The sequence below is a fragment of the Phyllostomus hastatus genome, unplaced genomic scaffold (assembly GCF_019186645.2).
Source record: "Phyllostomus hastatus isolate PE091 unplaced genomic scaffold, TTU_PhHast_1.1 phas_contig_150, whole genome shotgun sequence".
NCBI classification, from domain to species: domain Eukaryota; kingdom Metazoa; phylum Chordata; class Mammalia; order Chiroptera; family Phyllostomidae; genus Phyllostomus; species Phyllostomus hastatus.
The window spans coordinates 17,479,647-17,503,471 of record NW_025333611.1 but is presented as its reverse complement, the minus strand read 5'-3'; the positions used below and the strand labels follow the sequence as shown (position 1 = coordinate 17,503,471).

Below are 23,825 nucleotides of genomic sequence, written 5' to 3'. Positions count from 1 at the left end.
CAAAGGAAGGATAAATGGCATCCACTAACTTCCTGACTTTGAGCACAGCTGTATTAGAACACTATACTTGGAGCTGCAGTATTATCTGGTAACCATAAAGAGACAAGGAAAATTGCAGAGAAGCCAATGCAGAACTCTGCCATCAATGAGCCACTAACCTGGAACAGCCTATTTCTGAAGTTCTCATGAGAAAAATAAACTGACTTTTGGTCACATATTCTATTCCCCGCAGCCAAAGTAGTGTGATGCAGATATGAGTAAGAACAGTGTTACCAACTCATTCATGTAGTCCTTTACGGTCATGTTATGTAATGTGATCTTGTCTTGTAACCAGAGTTGACCTTGTAAGGGCACGTGATCCAACTTTAGGTTGATATAATTCTCTCTCCTGGGAATTTAAAGATAGAAATAACTAATACCAAACAGTACCTGATGGGTACTTATATTAGGACTCAATATAAAGCTGGAGCAGGAGACAACAAGCAGAGAAAGTCAGTGATTAGAAAAAAAAATGATACAGATGAGCAGAGAAAGCAAGAATGGGAGATAATAAAGCCCCTGAGGTATGAAGAAAGCAAACTCAGACCCTGAAAAAGCCTTCCATTTTGTGATGCAAGGTCTTCTTGATCCTTGGTTATAACTCTGTCCTTTAGGCTTAAGAGGTTTCTACTTGACTAAGGCAGGCCTCCAGAATTAAATTTCATCTTCATAAAAGTCCAAGCACAAAAATACACCCCCAAAATTAACACATTAAAATATTTTTTCGTACCATGATAGTTTCAAATTCAGCAAACTCTTACTAAACTCTAATTGTGGCAAGCAATATAATGGGCAATTTTTACATTCTACACTCATGGCCTTATTTATTTAAAGTTTATAAAAATCCTTTGAAATATATAATATCATCCCATTTCACAGATGAAGAAAGTGAAGTGATACATGAGTGGTGAAATGACACAGACTTCTATCAGCCAAAGATTCCAACTGCCCTTTCTCACCAGTCCTATCATGCCTTGAATATCAGACACTCAATAATTTTCTACTAAAAAATGAGGTCAACCTTTCCATTTTGATACATAATTCTAGGTCTTCATGTTTCTATATACTGACCTGTTGCATATTGGGCCTCATTTGAAATTTCACTGGGAGTAGGGATTCCAAGGGAAATTTCTGCCTTCTCAATGACATTTGTAATACCTTGTCCTAACAAGAAAAATGACAACATTTTATATTCCAATATTACTTGCTATTAGTCACCAAATCTGAACAAACTGAAAGTCAAACCCATAGATTTTTAATTTCATTACAGCCACAGGAACATGTTATTTTGATCTTACATAATTTTGGGAAATGTATCCTTACCAAAAGAAAAAAAAATAATTCATTGTCACCAAAGAATAGTTTTATATTAACAAGTCCTACACATCAACCTTGTAAGGAGAAAATGCTGCAAATTCTAGTGGCTGTAATACTCATTACTAATGCGTCCTCAAATGATAAAGTAAACATAAAAGAGAAATTAATAAAATCACTTTTAACACAGATCTATAGCAAAATACACATAAAAATTAATAAGATAACTGACAACCTTACCCACTGTGGCTACTGTAGCGGAGGCTGAGGAAAGCAAGGACTTGCCCCAGCTGCCCCAGTAGCCCCATCCAGTCTGGGGTACATCTTTGGAAACAGTCTCCTATTTTTCCCAGTAGCCAGAAAAACAAAAGGCAAAAGAAAATTTAAAAATTAGAGGAAAATAAGAGTCTACAGACAAAGCATCTAATTATTGGCCAAAAGTATGGGCAAACAAACACATATTATTTGGCTCAAGAAATGTATTGTTAAACTGACAGATATATGTAACCTGCATGTAAGCACCACAGAGCAAAGACAATTACTCATTTATGAAACTGAAAATATTATTTTATGGTTATAAAAGGAAAAAATAGGTACAATCCTAAATTGACATTGATTACAAATTATTTTTAACCCTATCATTTTTTAATCTCAATTTTTAACAGATACTCTACTTTGCCTGCAGCCTGTGGTGCTTGAACAGGAAGAACTTCTGAAGTGTCAAGGTCACTAGGAGGTTTGGACTCTGGTCTCTTCCTAGTAGAAACTACAGGTTCTGGTTTACTCTCATGCTTGATACTTTGGTCAACAGACTCAGAATTCTTGGCCGGCTCAGAGTTCCCATCTTCAAGGCTGGGGACTGCTTCAGTTATCACTGGAGTCTCAATATCATCTTTATCCGACATGATTAGATCATCACCTGGTAAAATAAAGGCCCAAGAAAAAACTAATTATATAGGCTTTTTTGTGTAAGTTATTTTTTAAATTTTTATTTTGAGATTATCACAGACTTACATGCAAGTTTAAGAAATAACAAAGAAATCTGACATACCCTTCACTCAGTTTCCCCCAATGGTAACAATTTGTATAATTATAGTGTAATATCACAACCAAGATACTGATAATCTGCCAACCTTACTCAGATTTCAACAGTCATTTTGTGCATGTGTAATTAGTTCTACAAAAATTTATCATATATATATTTCTGTGATCATCACCAGTCAGGATACAGAAACGTTCAATCACAGGGATCCCTTGGGTTATTCTTTTATAGCTATATCTCATTCTCCTCCTATCTTATGATAACCACTAGTCTGTTCACAATCTCTATAATTTTGTCATTTCAAGATGTTATATAAATGCAGTCATAGAGTATGTAACCTTTGAGATCAACTTTTTTCACTTAGCATTAAGACCCTCAAGATCCATCGAAGTTGTTGTGTTAACAGCTTCTCCTTTTTATTGCTGAGTAGTAGTATTCCTTTGTATGGTTGTATCTTAGTTTGTTTCACCATTTAACTGTTGAAGAATATCAGAGCTGTTTCCAGTTTGGGACTACTACAAATAAAACAGCTATGAACATTCATGGACAACTTTTTATGAAAACATAAGCTTTCATTTCTCCAGAACAAATGACCAAGAGCACCATCACTGGTACTTATTCAATTTTTTAAGAAATTGCCATACTCTTTTCTGAAACAGCATTCTCACCAGCAATGTATTAGTAATCAAGTTTCTTTACACTCTTACCAACATTTGGTGGTATTATTTTTTACTTGAGCCATTCTGATAAGTGTGTAATGATATCTCAGTGTGGCTTTAAGTTGCATTTCTCTAGTTGCTAGCGGTACCAAACATCTTTTCATGTGCTCGTTTGCCATCTGTGAAATACCTATTTGTATCTTTTGCTCATTTTCTAATTGGATTTTATCTTTTACCCTGGAGTTCTGAGAGCTCCATTTATATTCTACATTCAAGTCTTTTGTCAGATATGTGGTTTGCAAATATTTCATCCCAGTTTGTAGCTTATCTTTTCATCCTCTTTAGAGGGTCTTTCACAAAGCAAAATGTTTTCATTTCAATGAGGTCCAATTTATCAATTTTTCCTTTTATACTGACATTTTTAAAAATGTTTTTAGTCATTAATCATTCCAACAGATATGATTTACATCAGACCAGCAACTGAAAAGCAATGTTAACCAATTAAATTCTTTTCAGAAGTATGGCTCTTTGGCAATTAAAGCTAAGATACTATCGGTATTTTTATAAAGAGCAGATGCTAGTTTGCAGGACACCCAAATTATCACCAGAGACGAAATAAATGTATCTCATACATACACACACACATACATACACACACAATGAGACCTTACGTGTGTATAAGCACAGATTTTGTACTACTATATACTAAGTGCACAATTAGACCCAATCCATGCCATAAAAATATTTCTAATGCACAATAAAAGAGAAGTGTGTTAACAATTAAGGCACCTTGGAAAGAGTACTATAATTGAGGTATACACAAAATTGCTAAAATATAGAGAGAAAAAAGGAATAGAAACAAGGAATAATATTCATAGACAACATATCTGAAATAAACATAGAATACTGGCCACAAACAGGAATTTTTGAATGTCAAAGCCAACCTGCAGATGGTTTTATTTGGCCTGCACAGTGTTTAAACATTTTTAATACTAATTGCTAACATCTAAAACTCAAACTTTGTTTACAAATTATCTCCACCCAAATCAACCTGACTGTTTCTTTACCTGATTAGCTCCTATAGGCATCTGACCTTGCAAGGCCTGCTTCAAAGAGCACTTCGGATTTCGACAGATGAAGATGTCAATGAGAGAACACAAGGGTGTGAAACAACACATGGGAACGCTCAAAGGCCTGAGGTCTGACAGTATGGACCAGGGACGGATGTCAGCAGCAGCAACAAATACGGCAGGGAGGAGAATGGTGGGAAAGCATAAGCTAGAAAGACTTTTATAAAACACCATGGGTCCTAGGTCATATGGTTATATGATATACATCCTTTATAATTCCCTAAACACAAAGGAAAAAATAATCTAGGTACAATCACCTGTAGACATATAAACCAAGTCTGTAATACTCCTTCATTCATTCATCTGCTTACAAACATCTGTTGAGTACCTACTAGGTACCAAGCTCTGGAGGCTGAGAAATAAAGATACAATCTCTGCCCCACTTACTTCAAGCACCTAAAAGGAAAGACTACACAGTTCTGGCATGAATTTTAATTAATATTTTATGTAGTTGAATATGTACTTTTTAACTATCTTTTCACTCTCCTTATGCTCTCTCCAAACACAGTAATACCTATATATATATATGTTTTTTTAAATATAGCATATTACACATAGTATATATAGTATACATACTACATAAATAATTTCTATAATTTTATAAAAGACTGGAAGAGCATACTCTAAAATACTAAACACTGGTTATCGCTATTCTTTCATTTGTGTAACAAAGAGTTAATGAACATCTGGAATGTGCTAGACATTTGAGCGAGATGGGAAGAGTTTTTGTCGTGCTGGCTGTTTATTCCTTACTAGTTGGCTTGCACCACCCCTATTCTCAACGGATTCATAATCTAGCAGGAAAGGTGGGGAGAGGAATAAATACCAAGTACATGGATTGGCACTATTTAATGCTTTGATAAGTTTTCCAAGTATTCTGTAATAAGTGTGTTATTTTCATAATTGGAGGAGAAAGACTCCAAGCACTGATATCTTACAAGCAAAACTAAATGGCTGAGTCATTTTTTTAAAAGGAAAAATGTATACACTTCACACACACACACACACTCATTTTCTTGGAGAACTTGCGGAATGGAAAAGAGGTTTAGCTTAGTAGCCAAGAGCACGGGCCCTGGAGTTAGAGCGACTTCCAGCCGACTCTGTACTGCAGTGACTGTGAGGAAGTTACTTCACCCATCTGCGTCTCCGTTGCCTCGTTTGCAAAATGCTAGGAATAGGAATAGTGCCATAATAGCTATTTGACAGGGTTCCTATAAACATTCAATGGCACGATACATGTTAGGGGCTTGGAACAGAGGCTGGGTCAGCTACTGTCAGTACTTGCGGTTGTTCACATGATTAGCATCGTTATTAATAAGCTGTCTCTAGAGGGACAATATGCGCTCCCACGTCTTCCCACATACAAGAACAAGTCTAGTGTAAACAAGCGCTAAGGTGACAACATCTTGTCCAGGACGAGTTTTCCTTATACAAACGTAGCGCTTCAATAACCAAAGCGCTTCCGCAGCCTTAGCGTCCGGCCGCGAGGTGTCCGCCGCATAGCCCCAGACCGCTTCGTCTTCCTCCCCCGCGACCCCGACCGCTAGAGGCGGCTCCGGGACCTCGCACCCGACCAGCCCCCTCCCTGGAAGCCCCGCACCCAGCCTGCTGCCACCCTCACCGCCGCCACGGTAGCCGACGAGCTGCTCCTACTACCCCGGAAGTATTCTTTCAGAGCGGAGGAGGCCGCGCCTTGCCGAGTGCACTTCCAGGTCAAGCTGCTCCAGCCGGAAAAGCCCCGGCGCCGTACTGGTGAGTGAAGACTCCGTGGGGGTCGCTGCCGGGGAGCTGCTGGGGTTGCCTAGGTTCAGAGCGGTGGGTTGGGGAAGGGAGCTAGGGTATCCGCGGGGTTTTTTGCAAAGGCGTGGCCTGAGCTGCAGGAATTGAGCATCCCAAATTTACCTAACGACCACCACCTGCCAGGAACTACCCTGGGCGCTTGGGACAGACACACTGGTTTAGAGCCGACAGTGGTCCTGCTCTGAAGTACTTGACATTCTAGTGTGGAGGCGGACCCTGAAGCAGGAAACAGGGGAGGGCGGTTGGGGGCTAAATGAAAAAGGTGAAGGGATTACGAAGTATGAATTGGTAGTTACAAAATAGCCGTGGCGATGTAAAGTACAGCATAGGGAATATAACCAATATTTTTAAATATTTTATTTATTTATTTTTAGAGAGGGAAGGGAGGGAGAAAGAGAGAGAGAGAGAGAGAAACATCAATGTGCGGTTGCTGGGGGTCATGGCCTGCAACCCAAGCATGTGCCCTGACTAGGAATTGAACCGACGACACTTTGGTTCGCAGCCCGCGCTCAATCCACTGAGCTACGCCAGCCAGGGCAGCCAATAATATTGGAATAAATTTGTATGGTGCCAGGTAGATACCGGAAATACTGGGGGGGGGACACTTTGTGAAGTATATGATTGTCTAACCATTAGACTGTACACCTTAAACTAATACAAAAAATACTGAACGTAAGCCATAATTGAAAAAAATTAATAAAAATAAAAATCGCATTTATAAGAGGGTAGTGAATGCTTTAAAGAAAATTAAACAGGATAATGTAATGGAACAAAGTGAGGGAATAAGCCTTATGAACGTCTGGAGAAGAGCATTCAAGGCAGAAGAAATAGCAAATGCAAAGGCCTTCTGGTGGAAATAAACTTAGCGAGGTCAAGAACAAGAAGAACGACCACTGTGACTAAAGCAAAAAGAGGAAGATGCAGCCAGAGGCTGAAACAGGCCAAATTTTGTAGGGTCTATGAGCCACGACAAGGATTTTGGCTTTTATTTGGAAAGCAATGGAAAACAATTGAAAGTTTGTACACAGATAAATGACATGCTCTGACTTACCACTAAGTTTACAACTGACCCCTCATCAGAAAGAATCACCTCCCAGCAGTGTGAATGCATGAAACCCGGACTGAGCGCCAGAAAGAAAGACATTACAGACACCCTCCTTGTACAGTCCTGAAAAACGGTCCCAGTGGGGTGAAGGGACTCGGCCGTTTCAGAACCCAAGTCTTTTCAACTACAGTTCATGCCTTTAGAATCATGATTTTAATGTCTGTATATATAATTGTCACTTCCTAAAAGAAAGCCATCGGTTCACATTTTTATAAGTTTTTAGTATCTGGCTTAATAGAAAACAGCTAGATTTTCACATCTCCTGCATTCGTTTTGATTATCACCCATCATGTAGCTTCAGCAAAATTGCAGCATATTGTGTGAGGAAGTGAAAAAGGCAAATAATGTGCTAGTATTATTATGAAAATTGTTTTTGAAGATCATATTTAACAAGTCTCATGGAGCCCTGACCAGTGTGGCTTAGTTGGTTGTGCGTCATCCCGCAAAGCAAAAGGTTGCCAGTTTGATTCCCTGTCAGGGCACATGCCTGAGTTGTGGGTTTGGTCCCCTGTCGAGAGGCAACCAATCGATGTTCCTCTCCCTCTCCTTCACCCTCCCTTCCCCTCTCTCTAAAAATAAATAAAATCTTTTTTAAAGAATAAGTAAATAAATAAATAAAAATTCTCAGGGAAACCACCCCCAAAGTATGACACACTTTGCAGATCACCAGGTTACAATATGGTTATGCAAACAATCAAAAGAATTACAAACTTGATTTGAAAATCATATGCAATTTGAAATGCTGATGCCCAGGCCGCCATTATAGAATTGCCAAATCAATAAGTCTGAGTGAGGCCAAAAAATCTGCATCCTTAACAAGCACCACAGATTAATTTGATGTAAGTGGTCCAAGAATTAATTGTAGTTTGAGAAAACAAATTATAGATAAAATTCATTCTAGAGTTTTCTGCCTACTAAAATTTTTAAAAAACAGTAACTGTTATCATATCTTCACATCTCTCCATTAACAGTTTCCAGAGTCTGAGACTCTGAAAACTTCAGTGAGAAGTTTGTAGCAAGTACCTTTCTGACTACCAAGTTGCTGAGTCTCTAAATTCAAATTGTTTGAATTGTGTGAATCCCATCCTTTTCCAAGGACTGAGGTTTTTAACTGTGTCATCTAAGCTTACCGTTTTTTTGGACAGATAAACAACTGATAGAAGAAAGAAAGTGTTAAGTCTTAGAATCAAGTACTTTCAGTGAGCTAGGGGACTAACAGCAAAAGAAATCCATCCAATATTAAGAGGGTAGAGATGAGAGTTTAAGTGAAAAGGCTTTTTGAACAAGGTGAAATTTCAGTTGGCTATTGTAGAGAGGATCAAATTTCCACAGGATATTGGTCTGGAGGGGCAGGAAGTTTTAAGCAAAAGAACAACTGTAAATAGAAGTTCAGGTGAAAAATTATTTGGAGAGAATAGAGAGTAAAACAAGTATAGTTAAGGCCAAGCCATGTCAGGGAAGCTGGGAAGGTTACAGGATTTAAGCAAAGGAAGGAATGAATATGATAATGAGCCTCTAGATAAGGAAACACCACTCGAGATCCTGACTATTGACAGGTATAAGTAAAGGCCAGGCTTGACTTCTAAATCCATTTATCCTTTAACAAGCAATTATCATTCACGTAGTCACTGCTGGGCTCTGTCTAGCAACTTCTGTTCTGCCCCTGAGTCTATTCCTGGAGAATTATGCATGCCAGACTAGAGTTTGAAACTTATCCCTTAGGCAATGGAAAATCTCCAATGGTTTTGAAATCACTTTGACTTTCTTGGATTTGTGTTTAGGACCAGTTCTGAGAGAGCAGTGTTTGAGACATCTAAGGAGTATAATTGGAGTTAAGGAGTCCCATTTGGAAATTAAAAGGATAGTGTGATTTCCAGGTAAGGTAGAATTTCTATAACCTAGGTTAGGGACGTAGGGCTTAATAGAAAAACATCTAGGAGTTGGACTAATAATAACAATAGCATGTGTTTGTAATGTACCCACATTAGTTCACCTCACAGGGTAGCTCACAATTACCCTATGAGGTGCTTACTATTAATAACCTGATTAAATAGATGTGAAAACTAAGGCTTCTCAAACCCACCATTTCACCCAGTGATAGAATCAGGCACTCTTAATTCCAGTGCTTCTAACCACCAAGCTGTAGTGACCCTATAACTTTGATCTCGCAAAACTGGAAGAGCTCTATGGTGTAACTATAATTCAAGCTATGTATGTGCTGGACAAGTAGATCTGAGGTTGGGAGTGAGCTTTTAGTTATAGTGAATTTTAGTTATAGTGAATTTTATCGCTTCTCGGCCTTTTGGCTAAGATCAAGTGTAGTATCTGTTCTTATCAGTTATACTGAGTTTTAGATACTGGGATATTTTTCAAACTATAGAGAAGAAATGGATAAGGAGATTATAAATCAAACCTGTTATCAGTGTTTTTGTCATTTGCATCTAGTAGCTTCAGCTCATGTCAAAAAGGATAGAAGTCATAAGTATAACAAATACTCCTGGGCTTAAAACAAAGCTCCAATTAATGCAGAAGGTGTTTCTCAGTGTGCCCGAAAATATGTTACAGTTGGAGCAAAGTGCCAAAGTGCCAGTTAGGAGGTATGGGACGGCTCCGAGATACCACTGGGAACACAGGAGCTATTTTAATCAGAAACCTTTTAGAAAATAGCCCTCAAAATGGTGATTTCTTTTTAAATCTTACGCTTTTATGTTACAGGTCCCTATAAAATGCTTCACTATAAGCAGAATAGCTTTATGTTTGTCCTTTGCAAAGAATGGAGGAGTGCTAACAATCTGCTAACAAAATTGGATCTTCCTTTGCCTTTCCCCCCTTTGCCAATTCAGAATGCCACTCAGACCATTTGTGTGGCAGAGATAGGGGAACTTCTCCATTTTTCCAGTGTAACAATGCAGGCAGAGAAGAGTAGATGAGCTGTAAATACAGCCTAGAACACATTTAATTATGGAGAATGAAGCATTAATATCCCAGTATACTTGGAGCAAAAGCCAATACCATCTGGGCCTCAGTGTTTTCCTCCCTTTGAGTTATCCCAGAACTATTTCTGCAAACAGCCGTTTCCTCAGCCAACTTAATCTTGAGCCACAAAAACGGAAATCAGCCACATTACTTCCTTATTTACTGCTGTTGAGAATTGGAACAGAATGCAAATATTTCATAGAAGTTGGCAGGAACAGCAACAAGGCAATCTGTTAGGGATGACAGTTTAGGCACTTTTCTTTCTTTCGTTTTTTTTTTTTAATGATATAACCAATATTCAGAATGGTTTTGTAGGGTAAAATCATCTACTTTTCTGATTATTCATGAACTTAGAAAAGCTTACATTTTACTACACTTAAAAGATGAAAAAGGCGTTGGCATAAATTTGAGCGTTACATTTTTCTGTTTTTCTTATTCATGCTGAAGGAAGGTAGTAAAAAATTCTACCAAGTAACTTCATCCACAAGCATAGCATAGCCTTTTAACTGTTTGCAGGAAGGTGGCACTTTAATTTTCCTTTTTGAACTCTTTCTTCTTAGTCCCCAAATGTCAGCTGCTGCATTGAGAATAGCAGGCATGACATCTGGAAGTTCCAGGCTTACAGGTGAATTCAAGTTCTTTCTCTTTTGCATACGCAGACAGTTATACTTCTCTCATTACATCTCACACTGTCTTATACATAGCTGTTTCTGCCTCCAGGCTAGTTTGTCAATTCTTGAGGGTCTGGGACAGTATCCTAGTTCGCCTCAGCTTCCCTTGCACACACGCCCAGGACTTCGTCTTGTGCATGATGAGCCCCTGGCGACACTAAGCTGTTTTAAAATCATTACTCCAGAATGAGTAGAATGGTTTTAATCAATATAGTTTTTGTTGCCGGTAGCAGAAACCAATTCACACTAACTTTTAAGTAAAAGGAAATTTAGTATAAGGAGATAAGTCAAGGGTATCCTGATCCCAAGTGTGATTTGTTCCCTTCACTCCCTTGTCTGCTTCTGTCCCTTAGAACACGCACATATCTTTGCCCTTGTTTTCTCTCCCAACTGCCACATAGCCTCTCATCTCCCATGGGTTGTGTCTTTTAGTAGCTCAGGCTAGATAGGAGGCCTTTGTGTCTGGGATGCCCATGGTGTGAGTATGAGGCACCCAGACTGGGCCTGCCTTTACTGGCTGGCCAAATAAAGATAGTGTGCTGCCCCTCGCTCTCCCGGCATGAATTAGTGGGCCCAGGTACTTCTGCCACCTTTGACCTAAGAGCAGTTTAAGGGTGTTCACAGTATTTTCTAGACCCTGTTGTACATTTTTTTCTCTAAATTTCTCATAGAGGCACACGGTTATGTCTGTGTAGAACGGGACCTGAAATCTTGACTGCGTGAGCAGCCTCTGTGCCACCCCGGGGTGTGGGGAGGCGCAGGGTGTGCTAGGCCCTAGCACAGCCTAGTTGCTTTTGCTGAACTCCATCTTTTTTCTCCTTTCTAGCCATGTCTTCCCTTCCTTTCTTGTTTGCACATTTCCTTTACTTTCGTGGTCTTCATTTTGAATAAAGATGCTTATTTCTTTGGGCCAGTTGGGAGGGGCGGGGAGAAACAGTCTTATTGAAACCAGGGAGTAGAATTCTGTCAGGAGCCAGAACTGCATGTGTGAGTCTCTCTCTTCCCCTCTGCTCCTCTCTACCACCCTCTCTCTCCCTTCTCCCTCCCTGTTGTCCTTTCTCTCTCCTGCTCTTCGTCTGTGGCCCAAACCTGACTGCCTCAGCCCCCTATATTCCTTCTCTTCCTCAAAAAGCCCTAACCCATGGTGTCTCGATTCCAAGTTCCAGGAACAAAGGTTTCAATGAGTTTAGCCAGCCAGTGCGTTGGCTTCCTCCTGGCCCGGAGAAGGCAGGGTTCAAAAAAGGGAAGCATGGGCCAGGTAAATCACATCAAAGGTTTTCCGTCACAAACTCAGGACAGGTGAAAACAATGTTAGCTTGTATGTGGTTGGAGGCCAAGCATAGTTTACAATGCCTGTTTGATCTGCATTTTTGCAAAATATTTATTTGCAGTAAGAAAAAAGAAAAATTTAAAATTAAAGATTGAAATTATGTAATGGAATTTTACCCCGCCCCCTAAGATTTTTAAATGGTTGGTGGTATTCTGAATAAAAGTGTTGTATCTAACTTAAGTAATGGTTTTTCCGTAAGGTGTAGAATTTAGTACAATGTCTCAAAGGACCACTAACAATAATAACTAGAGTTTATTTCGTGATTACTATTGCTAGACTCTCTTATATATACTGTCTCATTCAGACCTCGCAATAGTCCTATGAGAATATATACTATTATTTCCCCTACTTTAAAGATGAGGGGACTAGGGCACAGAGAGATTATTATCATTAACAAAAGTTACAAGGCTGGTAAAAGTGGAGCCATGTTGGAATCCAGGAAATCTGGCTCCAGAGTCTGTACTTTGAACTTCTCTGCTACCCTGCCCTTATCAGAGGCCTGCAATTATGATGTTCCAGGGTGATCTACTCCCAAATGGCATGCGAGTGATAGTTCTGTCATCTTGGCGGTGTTCGCCCAGGCTGGAGCACCATTGGACAGGGCTGTTGTAGAGGAGATAAGCAAGTATATTAGTGGTCTCTGGATGCCACTCATGGACCCTCTGCCTCAGAGTCACTCAGGGAGCTGATTAAAAACCCTGAGTTCCAAGGTCTGAACACAGTGGTTCTTGTTCTGTAGATGATTGTGATACTCAACCTGGTTCGGAAGCTCTACACTTGGTAATCTTTTGTTCCCACCGACATCTTCTAGAACAAGATAGCACATGAGACTTTGGGGGCTGGTTCAAGGAATTTCTTTAGGCGTTACGCCCTTAAGTTCTTTCGAGATTGTCAGCATTGTCTCTTTTGTGTCCAAGAAGATAAGCACTATAAATGCCTGTCGGTTTGAATAACTATGACCCCTGTTGCCTAGCATTCTTTGATTTATAAAGATTCATCACATACTTTATCAAGTTTAAACTAATCTCCATCAGTAGCTATTTACTGAGCGTGTGCTAGTTATACAGTATAGCAATAAAAATTATAGTCCTGTGCTCGCAGGGCTCACAGGTGAGACGGGGAAGACTGCCTAGCAGTACAGAGCAGCATGTACTAAACCAGGCATGTAGTATAATGGGGAGGACAAAAGGGTCAGGGAAGAACCATCCTGGATCCAGGTGTATGCTGCATCCATTTGGGAGGAACAGCCAGGCCTTGAGAGGAGGCCCAGGGAGGCTGCCTATAGAAGGGATTCCGCACAGCAGTAATACGGCCAGGACACTGCTTGCTGGAAGCCCTCTCCTGTGGAGACTGTTCATTCCCCAGAAGCTCCTGCATCTCAGGGCAGGGGAGTCCATTTCTTCTATTTCCAGTGTCTTCTACCCTAGCTGCCTTGATCTGGGGGGATATCACCGTGCTTGCATCTACCCCACTCTTAGCCTCTCACTTTGGCCTCTTCATCCTGGACAACTTATCTTCTTCACTCACTTCAGCCTCCCAGTCCAGTTCCCAAAGTCTACCTCCAATTTTGCTGTTGCCCAGACTGTTCCCCTCCAGAATCAGGCATCTGACCCAGCACTCTCTGGTCACCACCTCTCCTTACCACAACTTGAGCTCTTATTCCTGACCACCTCCTAACCAGTGACCTGTGTGTTTTTCCCTGTCCCTGGTCCTTTTACCTAGAACACTTCTCTTCCATTCTCGAGTTTTGTTTATCCCTCAGGTCCTATTGCACATCTCACTTTCTCAGGGAGGCTTTCTGCAATGAGGTTAGTGACCCCAGTGTTGAGTCTCCTGGCGCATCCTATACTTTCCCGTGGGTGGCATGTAGTATATTTTGTATGTCCGTAGTTAGTGTCTATGTCCTCTAGCAGACTGAGCTCCACGAAGGCAGAGATAGTGTCTGTAGTACAGTAGGTTGTACATATAGACATTATTGAGTAGAAGAAAAATGTATACCTTTAGTCTAAAATAGTGGTTCTAGACTCAGTGGTGGGCAGAAGTGTAGGGGAGGGAAATGGCAGGATAAGAAACGCGGTGGTATTACAATATAGTGGAGTTTGGGGGGTTTACTTGCTTTATTTGTTTTTCTGTTTCTTTTCTCTACAAAGAGCACAGGCCTCTAGCTCAGAGCCTTCAGCAGATGGCAATCTCTCTGAAAGTTAATAACACTGCTCTGTTTTTACTGTGTTTATGTGTACAGTTACTTTTATGTGCAGATGTGATACAGACTTTCCTTTTAAAATAAATGTATGAAAGTGAAATAATGGGTTGATTTTTTAAAAAAACATAAATAATAATAACTTTGTACACAGAAATAGCAAAAAATGCATGAAAGGAAGGAACACCTCATCAAAGTCCCAGGGAGTGCCTGGGCCCAAGTGCCGTGTTTCCTCTGTGTCCTTTCAGTGGGGTGTGGGGAGGAAATGGAGAGAAGTGCATGCGTCCTCCTATTATGTGTAACGAAGTCTGAAGTTCTTTTGTTTCACTCTAAATATTAGTCTGTCCTTAAATTTGAAAGATACAGAAAATTATTTTCATCATTCAACCATCCTTTCAAGGGCTAATGAAAATTAAATGACATTTACAGCTTATTGTAATTCAGACTTTGAGGAGTTTATGGCAAAATACAATGATCCGTTGCCTTTTATGTTATGTAAGAAGCCTTCATGAATGTATAAAGGGGAGTAATATGTCATTTCCAAAACTAATTATTTTGGGCCCTTGTAAGAAATGAAACTAGTTGTTTCATCCCATATTTTACAGAAATAAGAGTGGAAATTTTTCTTCAAGACACAGTGATTTTAAAAAGGAGTCAAATCACCAGGCCAATAACCACCATAACGTGAACTCTTAGACTGGGATACCATTTTCCTTTTTTAATTCACGATATTTTACTCATCTTTTAAATTTGTTTGGTAATCATTCCCTGTGGCTTATATTCACATTTCTACCAACTAGTTGTTTAAGATGTCAATTCCTCTCTTAGCTAGTTTTGCAGACTTTGAGCTAGAAATTTGGTATTCTTACAAACTTAAATGTACTATATTTTGTCTGTTGATATTAAAGAAACTATTAAAGAAAAATGATTTTGTCTAACATTCTTGCCCAAGTGATATACCTCAGAAGTCAGTACACATATATTTATGTATATAAAATAGTGCAATTTTCTTTCTAATATTAAATCAAAAGAACTATCTCTGCATTCAACTGTCTCTGCATTATTTATATCTAATATATCTATGTACTTGAGCTACTCAGATTTTGAGCTCCATGGTTATGATTACGATATACCAGTTGATTTACATTATTGATATGACAACAGATGGTGCAGGTTGAAATAAAAGATCGCTAGGCTAAATATTTTAGCCTTCATTGACTCCCTGTTGCATAGAATTTGTCGGAGCGAAATAGAATCATAGGTTTTCAGAACTAGAAGAGTCTTTAAAAATTGTTTTTTCCAGTCCCTTATTGAACTGATGAGAAAAGAAGCCCAGCTACTTGCCAAGGTTGTATAGCCAGTTTGTAGGACCAGAATCTAGGTCTGCCATTTCCCAATTCAGCGTTCTTTCTGCTATTTCTGTGTGAGATTTTTAGGTGGTATTCTTTCTGTTGCACTCACTCCCTGATGTTGGTACTGATTATTCTAATCAATTTTACGTCTATTAATTTATTGAGCCTAAAGTTTTACCCTATTATGAGCCTTCGTTGGTTAAACTTTATATCTGACTTTCTTTTAGGTTGGTCTTCACTCACATGTTTTAATCTTGAAGATCCATTTCAAAGTGAAAGACGTCAAAATCCATTTGGATCTACCACTTTTTTGGAAAACTCCAATATCAAGCAATAAATTACCCATTGTACCCTTGTTACAGTATAGAAGCTTTCTCCAAATCTAAGCAAGATTGTCTCCCATTTTCCCATGAAGCCACATTGCTGTTTATTCACTTTAGTGGTGAGTGTTACTATGCCAGCTGCTTTTGTTTTGGAAGATGTAGGCTTCGACCACATAGACCCACTGGGAGCAAATCATAGTTCTTCCAATATATCATTTCCTCCAAGCTTTGAATTCTCAGCAGGCTCCCACACAGGTGATGATGTCATCATAGCCAAAGAGGGAGCTAGTGTTTCAATCGAGTGTCTTCTCACAGTCGAGCACTATGAAGATGTCCATTGGTACAACTCGAAAGGACAGCAGCTGGACGACAGAGGCAGAGGTAAGTATGCCAGGGTATAATTAATCAAGGTCACTCATTCCCTGTTACTTCTTTCTTCTTAGTTTTATGGTCTATTCAACAAGAAATCTCAAAGGTGAGGTACCAGGGTGAGTAGTTAAAACTTTTGAAAGGCCTGGAGCACTATACCTATCAGAAAAAGCAAATTAATTATAATTAACCAAGAGAAGAACAAACTAAGGAATAGTTATACATTTAAAAGGTGTTCATAGGATGACAGTGAGCCACTTTCTCTCCTCTTGGTGAGTTGGTTTCCCTTTCCTCGAAGGTGGACTCCATCAGAGCTACCGCCAGCAGCTGGGCAGGCTCTGCAGTGGACGGCTCCGGAGACCGTTCACCTGGACTGTGGTGTGGACAGAACTGTGTGGTGGCCCCGTGTGAGTGCAGCAAGAAGGATTTGGGCCAGACTTAAGTAAATTTGTAAAGACATTTTGCTCAGAAATTAGTTACTAAAAATGTTAGAGGAAACCCAGGGTTTTAGAGTTGTTGTTTTTTATGCTTATAGATCTATGCAAAAACTTTCAGTCCCTCTGGGAACTGGAAGCCCACTGAGGAGCAGCTCTGTAATGCCTCCTAGCTCATTTTTTCCTTTCTATGCACTTAATTTACTTGAAAACAGGGGAGTTTCTCTTGTATTTTTTTTTGTATCTCCATCTTAAAAATCACACAAATGTCATAATAATGTGACCAAGATCTACTTTTTGACAGGTTTTTGATTTTTCTGTTTGTGGACCTGTGAACACATCTTAATCAGCAGGCTGTTTCCTCAACTAGTTTTCTGTTAGAAAGAAATTTTTTAAAAAAAATACTACTTGTGTTAAAATATGCCAGAAAGAAATCACCATGAAAAATCATTAGGATAAAGATTAAATCTGGGATTCTTACAAGGTTCACTTTTGGAAAAGGCCCCTTATCTTTCTTGCTAGAAAGATAGTCCAGTCTCTTGGAATATAAAGGATATTTGGTTATAAAAAAGAGGAGGAGACAGGTGGTGTTTCCTTCTAAAGTGTATACAAAACATTTTAAATGTCTACAAACTGAGTAATGGGTCCCCAGGGGATTTGAAGTGTTTGAATTGTTAGAAAGAGCAATGCATGTTTAACTAGCTTCTTAAGAACATAGACCTATGAAATCAGAATCTCTAGAGTGGTGTCCAGAATGTGTGTTTGGAACCTGATTTGGGGTTCCACATTTGGACTCACCGGACTGGACTCTTACCTTCTTTGAGCTGTAGGGTCCTGACCAAATACCACTGAGGTTTGCATTATTCAGTTACTGTGATTATTACAGGCTGACTGCATAAAAAAGCTTAGGTTAGGTTGAGACCAGTCAATTGGAATGGCAGTTTTATTTTCCTATTTTACCTTCACTTGGAAAACCACTGAACTAACATTTGTCATTGGTGCTTTCAACAGCAGCTTTAGAAAATTGTATTAAGTTTTATGAATCTCAAGTGAGAGGAGTTTAAAGAGCTTGCCAGTCTAGTATGAGGTTCATAAAGCTTGAGCTATTATCAGCAAGTGAGCTGGGGAGTTTAGATTGCGGTCATAGCACAGTAACTGATGAATGGAGTCTATGTAGTTCATCATATCTTCGATTCCTAGGGTGTCCTTTTCGTAGCTACAAGTTCAAAAGACAGGAGCTTGAGGAATAATTGCTTTATTTATAGTTACATATTTTCCTCTTCCTTTTATGTTGGTGAAGTGATGGCTCTTAAATATAACTATAGAATTTACATAAATTTTGATGATGAAAACCATAAGCAAAATCCAAAGTGCTTACTAAGAAATGTGCCACTAAAATAATCCAGAACTATAGGATCTTGGGGATTAAAGAGATCTGGAAGATGAGGATTCAGGTGGTGCTTAAGAAGCAGTCACCTAGCCCCCTCTGGGACACCATCTGTAGGCATACCTACACCCCAGATTAGCCCATCCAACCCATCTTTGAATGACTGTTATAGTCAAAGCACAGAATATGCTGAAAATTTACTGCAGACATGAGAGTGAGAATCCTGCAAGGAGAGCCAGGTTATGAAAGGCTATTGAGTCAAGGTCAGTATGCTTTGCTTTTCATACCCTCTTATAGTTTTGTACACGTGTTTCCTGAATGAAGATACCTTCATATATGGAAGAGGAGTGGCATGTTTTAGGTTAAAAACAGATGCCCAGTCATCTCAAAGGCAGCTTTACTCTTTTAGCAAGCTGCTCATTTACCCTGACGTGTGGAACATGTCTTTTGGCCTGTGCATCAGTTACTCTTGCCAGAAAATCGAGATGATATCATCAACAAACCTTTTCTAACAAAACAAATTAAGGTGTGCAAGGCATGCCCCATTAGCCAATTAGTAATTAAACAAATTCATTAAATCAGTAGGGTTTTTTTTAAAAACAATTTTGTCTATTGTATAAGTTCATTATTGAAAATAAGCACAGTTAAATAAAAAGAAAATAATAAAAATTACTCATAACCCATCATCTGGAAATGAGCACTGTTTTATATTTCTGAGGCATATTCTTCTAGTATGTGAAAATGTGTAGGTAGACACTGTGATGTAGACACACATACAAGCACACCTAACTGCTGTGCTCTATTGTGCTTCACATATGTTATATTTTTTTTTACAAATTAAAGGCATGACTTCAACCAGCAAAATGATTAGGACTTGCTTTGTTACGATACTCGCTTTATAGAGGTGGTATGGAACTGAACCCCCAATATCTCCGAGGTATGCCTGTATAAATAGAAACATGTCTTTAAGATTAGTCATTTAGTGTTATATAGATGTACCTGTCTCCCTAAAAGGCTGGTTACATTTAGCAGTGGAAAGGTGGCCACGATAATCATTACTGTCAAGAAGGAAGATCTTCATTTCCTTTTTAAGTTCCAGGCTATTTAAATTCGGACCCTGAACATAAGTGTCTGCCGTTTGTTACATGATTTGCACAAACAGCAGGGCCTAACAGATGAATTAAAGTACTTTCATGAAGAAAAGGAATATTGATAAGCCAGTTGGCATATTAAGTGGTAATAATCTTTATGCTGTAATCCTTTTTATTTCTGTTGGGTTATCAGGTGGAAAATGGTTGGTTTCTGGTAACTTCCTGAATATCACCAACGTAGCCTTTGATGACCGTGGGCTCTATACATGTTTCATCACCTCTCCAATCCGTGCCTCCTACTCTGTCACCCTGCGTGTCATCTTCACCTCAGGAGACATGAGTGTCTACTACATGATCGTTTGCCTGATTGCCTTCACGATCACTCTCATCTTGAATGTCACACGGCTCTGCATGATGAGCAGCCATCTTCGCAAGACCGAAAAGGCTATCAATGAGTTCTTCAGAACTGAAGGGGCTGAGAAACTTCAGAAGGCCTTTGAGATTGCAAAACGCATCCCCATCATCACCTCCGCCAAGACTCTGGAGCTCGCCAAAGTCACACAATTTAAGACCATGGAGTTTGCTCGTTACATAGAAGAACTGGCACGGAGCGTCCCTCTCCCACCACTCATTCTAAACTGCAGGGCCTTTGTTGAGGAGATGTTCGAGGCTGTGCGAATGGATGACCCTGATGACATGGGAGAAAGAATTAAAGAGAGACCTGCCTTGAACGCTCAAGGTGGCATCTACGTCATTAACCCAGAGATGGGGCGGAGCAACTCACCAGGAGGAGATTCGGATGATGGTTCTCTGAACGAACAAGGCCAGGAGATAGCAGTTCAGGTTTCTGTTCACCTTCAGTCAGAGACCAAAAGTATTGGTACAGATTCTCAAGACAGCAGTCACTTCAGCCCGCCTGACGATACGGGGTCTGCCGAGTCGAACTCTAACTACAAAGATGGGGTGTATGAAAACTGCCAGCTTTGAACTCTCCCAGTACCTGCAAAAACTGCTCTCGGAACAGGAACCTGCTTCATGCAGGAAATAACATTTTTAACAAAAGATGACTAGGGTTTTCCCCTTGTTCCAACTAAGCACATCAGAAGGTGCATTATTGCCAAAATCTTTGTAAAAAGGCAGCACTTTCCTGCCTGATATTTCTCATTCCTTTTCCTTGAGCTTGAATAGGTGATGTGCGTGAAAACTGAAAGGAGCCTCGGAGGTCAATGTAATGGGAAAAGTGCTGCACTGAGAGTCCCGTGGCTTCTCTGGTCATGGTTCATCCATTGGGTTGGGGCTGACACGTATCTTGAAGCCTCAGTTTTTCTATTAATAAGATGAGGTATTTGCATTAAATAATACCTAAAGGTGTTTCTAGCCTTACAACTTCTTCCCCATCACCTTGAATCCACTGAAATCTTTAGCACGTCTCTGAATAAGTCCTTCCCTGGACTTTTAGTCCCCCTTTATGGAAAGGACCAAGCTGAGACTTTCTTCTGTGGTTTAGATTTCTATACCAATGTCATAGCAAATGAAGATGTGGGTGTTCTCCCATCGTTTTGCCTTGCAGAGTGTGCAATTGCATGTGCTAGGTCGAACCTCTTCAGTGTAGTCCGTGTCTATGTTATACCTATTAGGAAGCTAGCTACTCATTAGTAAACTACATTCCATGAGTAAATTGGTCCTTTGGGGGATATATTATATCTTTTTAACTTACTGAGGTGTCATTGACCTGGCAGTGATTTCTCAACTGATCTCCAAAAGTGAGCCATTTGTTTCTAAGGAATATCTTCTGCTTTTAGAAGAAGAAACCATGTCAAATCATCTGTCTCTGGTAAATCATGGGATTTGACATTTCTGTTAAGAGAATTTCTCAGGCTTTCCCTTTTTAAAAGTACTGGACTGGACAAGAGGGTTCTCTGTTTGGGATCTTATTCCTGGGGGAGACCTGGAGCTCGATTCCTCTTTGGACCACTGTCAACCCTCTTGCCCTCCGTGGTCTTAAATATGGTGCTAAAGGTTGCATGCATGCCTGCTTACCTTGTTCATTTTGTTTGTATTTTATTGTTGTTGAGGGTTTCATTTTTGTACTTCAGATAAAGAATTGAGTTAAGGCTCTTGCAGCCTTTCTGGGAAGCACTAACTTGAAATAAGATTTAATGATGGTGTGTAGTGTATGTTACTGTATTAAAAATATTATTAAATAGATAGATATGGATACATAGATATTTATATACACATACATACAAATGATCAAGACATAAAGAGGGAGAAAAATTATGGATGATGCCACCTGATTAAATTGTTTGTAATAAACCCTTTAAGATACTATTTCTTGCCTGGCTGAGATCTGGCATAATGGAATTGTCGATACTCTTCAGAATAATTTCTTTAGCTACAGGAAGCTTGGTGTCATCTTATTTTAAGAACTTGGCAGTGGAGCTCCATTTGGTACTTCATGTTTCTTCATTTGGCTTCTGATTATTGAAGCATTGCTTGAACTAGGGGGTCCTGTGGGAAATGTTCAGAGGAGGTTTTATCAGGATTTTAATTTGAGGTTTCAAATAGAGGAAGGGAGGAAATTCGAAGTGTGACCAGATAGAACTCATGCCTCTCTTTGTCCAGGCTTATCAGAAACAATACATCTGTTCTGGAGAGCATGAATGAATCAATGTGCAGTTTTATCGGGTAGCGTTATAGATAAATATGATAATGCTGCCTTTTCTGTTTCTCAGGCTGTTCCCATGGAAACCTTCAGAGCCAAACAAAACCTGCCATTTAGCCATTTAGCCAGAGCTTGCCTTGGCTCCTAGACCTGTATTCCTCTACGGAAAACTACTTTCATACTCTTGGGTATGAGAGCAAGGGCTCTGGAACACCCCCTAGCTTACAGAACACATTTCCCTTCCCAGAATGTTTCTCTGGGAATAAAACAAAGAAACTTTTTAAAATCCCTTGTTTGTGATCTGTCCCTGATCTTTCCCCAGATCTTCAGATAGTATCCCCAATCCTGTCCCAATGTAGCATCCCTGGGGTCATTTCTTAGAATGTAACTTGTCACATTAAAGAGAATGGATTTACCCCACATGTTTTCATAATGGACACGAGTGTTTGGAACCCTAAGGTAGACCTTTTTTAATGCAAAGTCATGGGAATCAGGGCTTTGTAAAAATGCAGGAAAATTGAAAAGCCTGTAAATTCACACTATCATATAATAATTAAGTTCAGGCTACTTCAGTATATCCTGGATAAATTGTTTTAGAAACATAATGGTGACTTAATTTGGTGGCCAAACTGGATTACTTTGAATATTCCAGGTTATGGTGTCATCAATAAGGATTTAAAGTAGGTCAAAATTTAAGCAGAGTTGGTATTTCTAAAGCTAGTTTTCAAGAGAAAGGAAATTGCACTTACTAATGTTTTCTATATCTAATCAAATAATCTTCATGATAAGTAATAGTCTCATGTTTTTGTAAAATCTTTAACCTTTTGAACTTAAACTGTAGTCTAAAAGTCTTTTGATAATAACTGGTATACATATACTTTCGTCTCATTAGATTTTATAGTTAGTGGAAAAGCCTTTACTCAAGATGTATTTGAAATATTTATCTCATTTATAAATTCTGTCTTGTAATTAATGAAACTTGTTGTCTTTATGAAATGGTGGCTTTATGAAATAAATGTACCAAAAATAGACATGTAAGCATTTTTATAAATTTTTTACCAGCTGAAAGCAGGCAGGCATCTTTTGAGCTGATAAGCCAATCCTCAAAGCTGCATTTGTTGTGATAGGTTAAGTCTTAGGTCTGGCCCAGTGAGCATCTGTATTTCCTACCAGCTTCCTTGTTATAAGCATCTTGGGAGTTGCTGACCTGGAATGGTTGTGAGAAGGCCTCTGGCTTCTTTGCTTCACTTAACATGTATTTTAAAATCAAAGCACACTGCTCTCCCTTCAGTCCGTCAGCCTCAGCAAAGCCCTTGGCACAGCCCTCACCACGCCCTGCATGTAGTCTCAGCCCAGATCAGACTTCGTCCCCTGTGTCCCAGAGTGGCATGGGAGCACGGCATGCTTACTTCCCAGAAAGAGTCCAGCCACTCATGGGTGCTAGCCTTGTCTCCACACACCAGCACTTATAACACGAGTTTCCACATTCCCCGCGTCACCAGTAAGAGGACACAATATAGGCCAGTAAGGTTGAAAATGCTCAGCCCTTATACAAAAACTTGTAGGCGCTCACCACACTTCATAAGGGTAAATGAGTATTATTTGATATGGTTCAGATGATATTTAAATGGTCACCATTTTAATGGATATTTACATTAAAGTTTTGTCCTTTTTTAATGTCATTTTTGAATGTAAAATATTAAATGTTTAATATATTATATTTTACTTGTCTGTCATCTTCTATAGAGTATATATTCATTTTTATGTGTGATGGAATTTGATGTTAATGGTTTTAATTTAACCAGGAGTAAATTTGGATCACGGTGGATACCACCATGGCTACCTATTTTAATTTTACAAATATTTACTAAGCATGTATGTTTTTGGCGCTGTAATTCATACTTCCTTACGTGGGTTTCCTGCCCACAGTCACCACGA

General features: G+C 39.4%; 2 protein-coding genes and 1 pseudogene across 4 annotated transcripts in view; 2 read left to right on the top strand and 1 right to left on the bottom strand.

Moving 5' to 3' along the window:
• The window catches only part of FAM114A2 (family with sequence similarity 114 member A2), a 29,126-nt gene extending 23,264 nt beyond the window's left edge, over positions 1 to 5,862 (bottom strand). Inside the window, exons 1-4 of one of the 2 annotated variants that reach the window (XM_045829597.1) lie at positions 5,806 to 5,862; positions 2,028 to 2,272; positions 1,594 to 1,693; positions 1,111 to 1,203 (exon numbers count right to left, since the gene is read on the bottom strand). In XM_045829597.1, coding sequence (XP_045685553.1) covers positions 1,111 to 1,203; positions 1,594 to 1,693; positions 2,028 to 2,258 — 424 coding nt within the window. In that variant the 5' untranslated portion in view covers positions 2,259 to 2,272; positions 5,806 to 5,862. Of the gene's footprint in view, positions 1 to 1,110; positions 1,204 to 1,593; positions 1,694 to 2,027; positions 2,273 to 4,121; positions 4,249 to 5,805 lie in introns of those variants that run through there. The other variant, XM_045829591.1, reaches the window with a different exon arrangement.
• Positions 5,863 to 5,894: 32 nt separating this feature from the next.
• On the top strand, positions 5,895 to 23,615 carry MFAP3 (microfibril associated protein 3). 2 transcript variants are annotated; one of them, XM_045827292.1, is made up of 3 exons: positions 5,895 to 5,936; positions 15,846 to 16,322; positions 19,416 to 23,615. In XM_045827292.1, exons 2-3 carry the CDS (start codon positions 16,028 to 16,030, stop codon positions 20,207 to 20,209), a joined length of 1,089 nt encoding a protein of 362 aa, XP_045683248.1. In that variant the 5' UTR covers positions 5,895 to 5,936; positions 15,846 to 16,027; the 3' UTR covers positions 20,210 to 23,615. The 2 variants fall into 2 exon arrangements, with proteins under 2 accessions (XP_045683248.1, XP_045683250.1); XM_045827294.1 differs by lacking the exon at positions 5,895 to 5,936 and adding an exon at positions 10,647 to 10,690.
• Positions 9,376 to 9,507, top strand: LOC123813273 (annotated as a pseudogene).
• Positions 23,616 to 23,825: the final 210 nt, after the last annotated feature.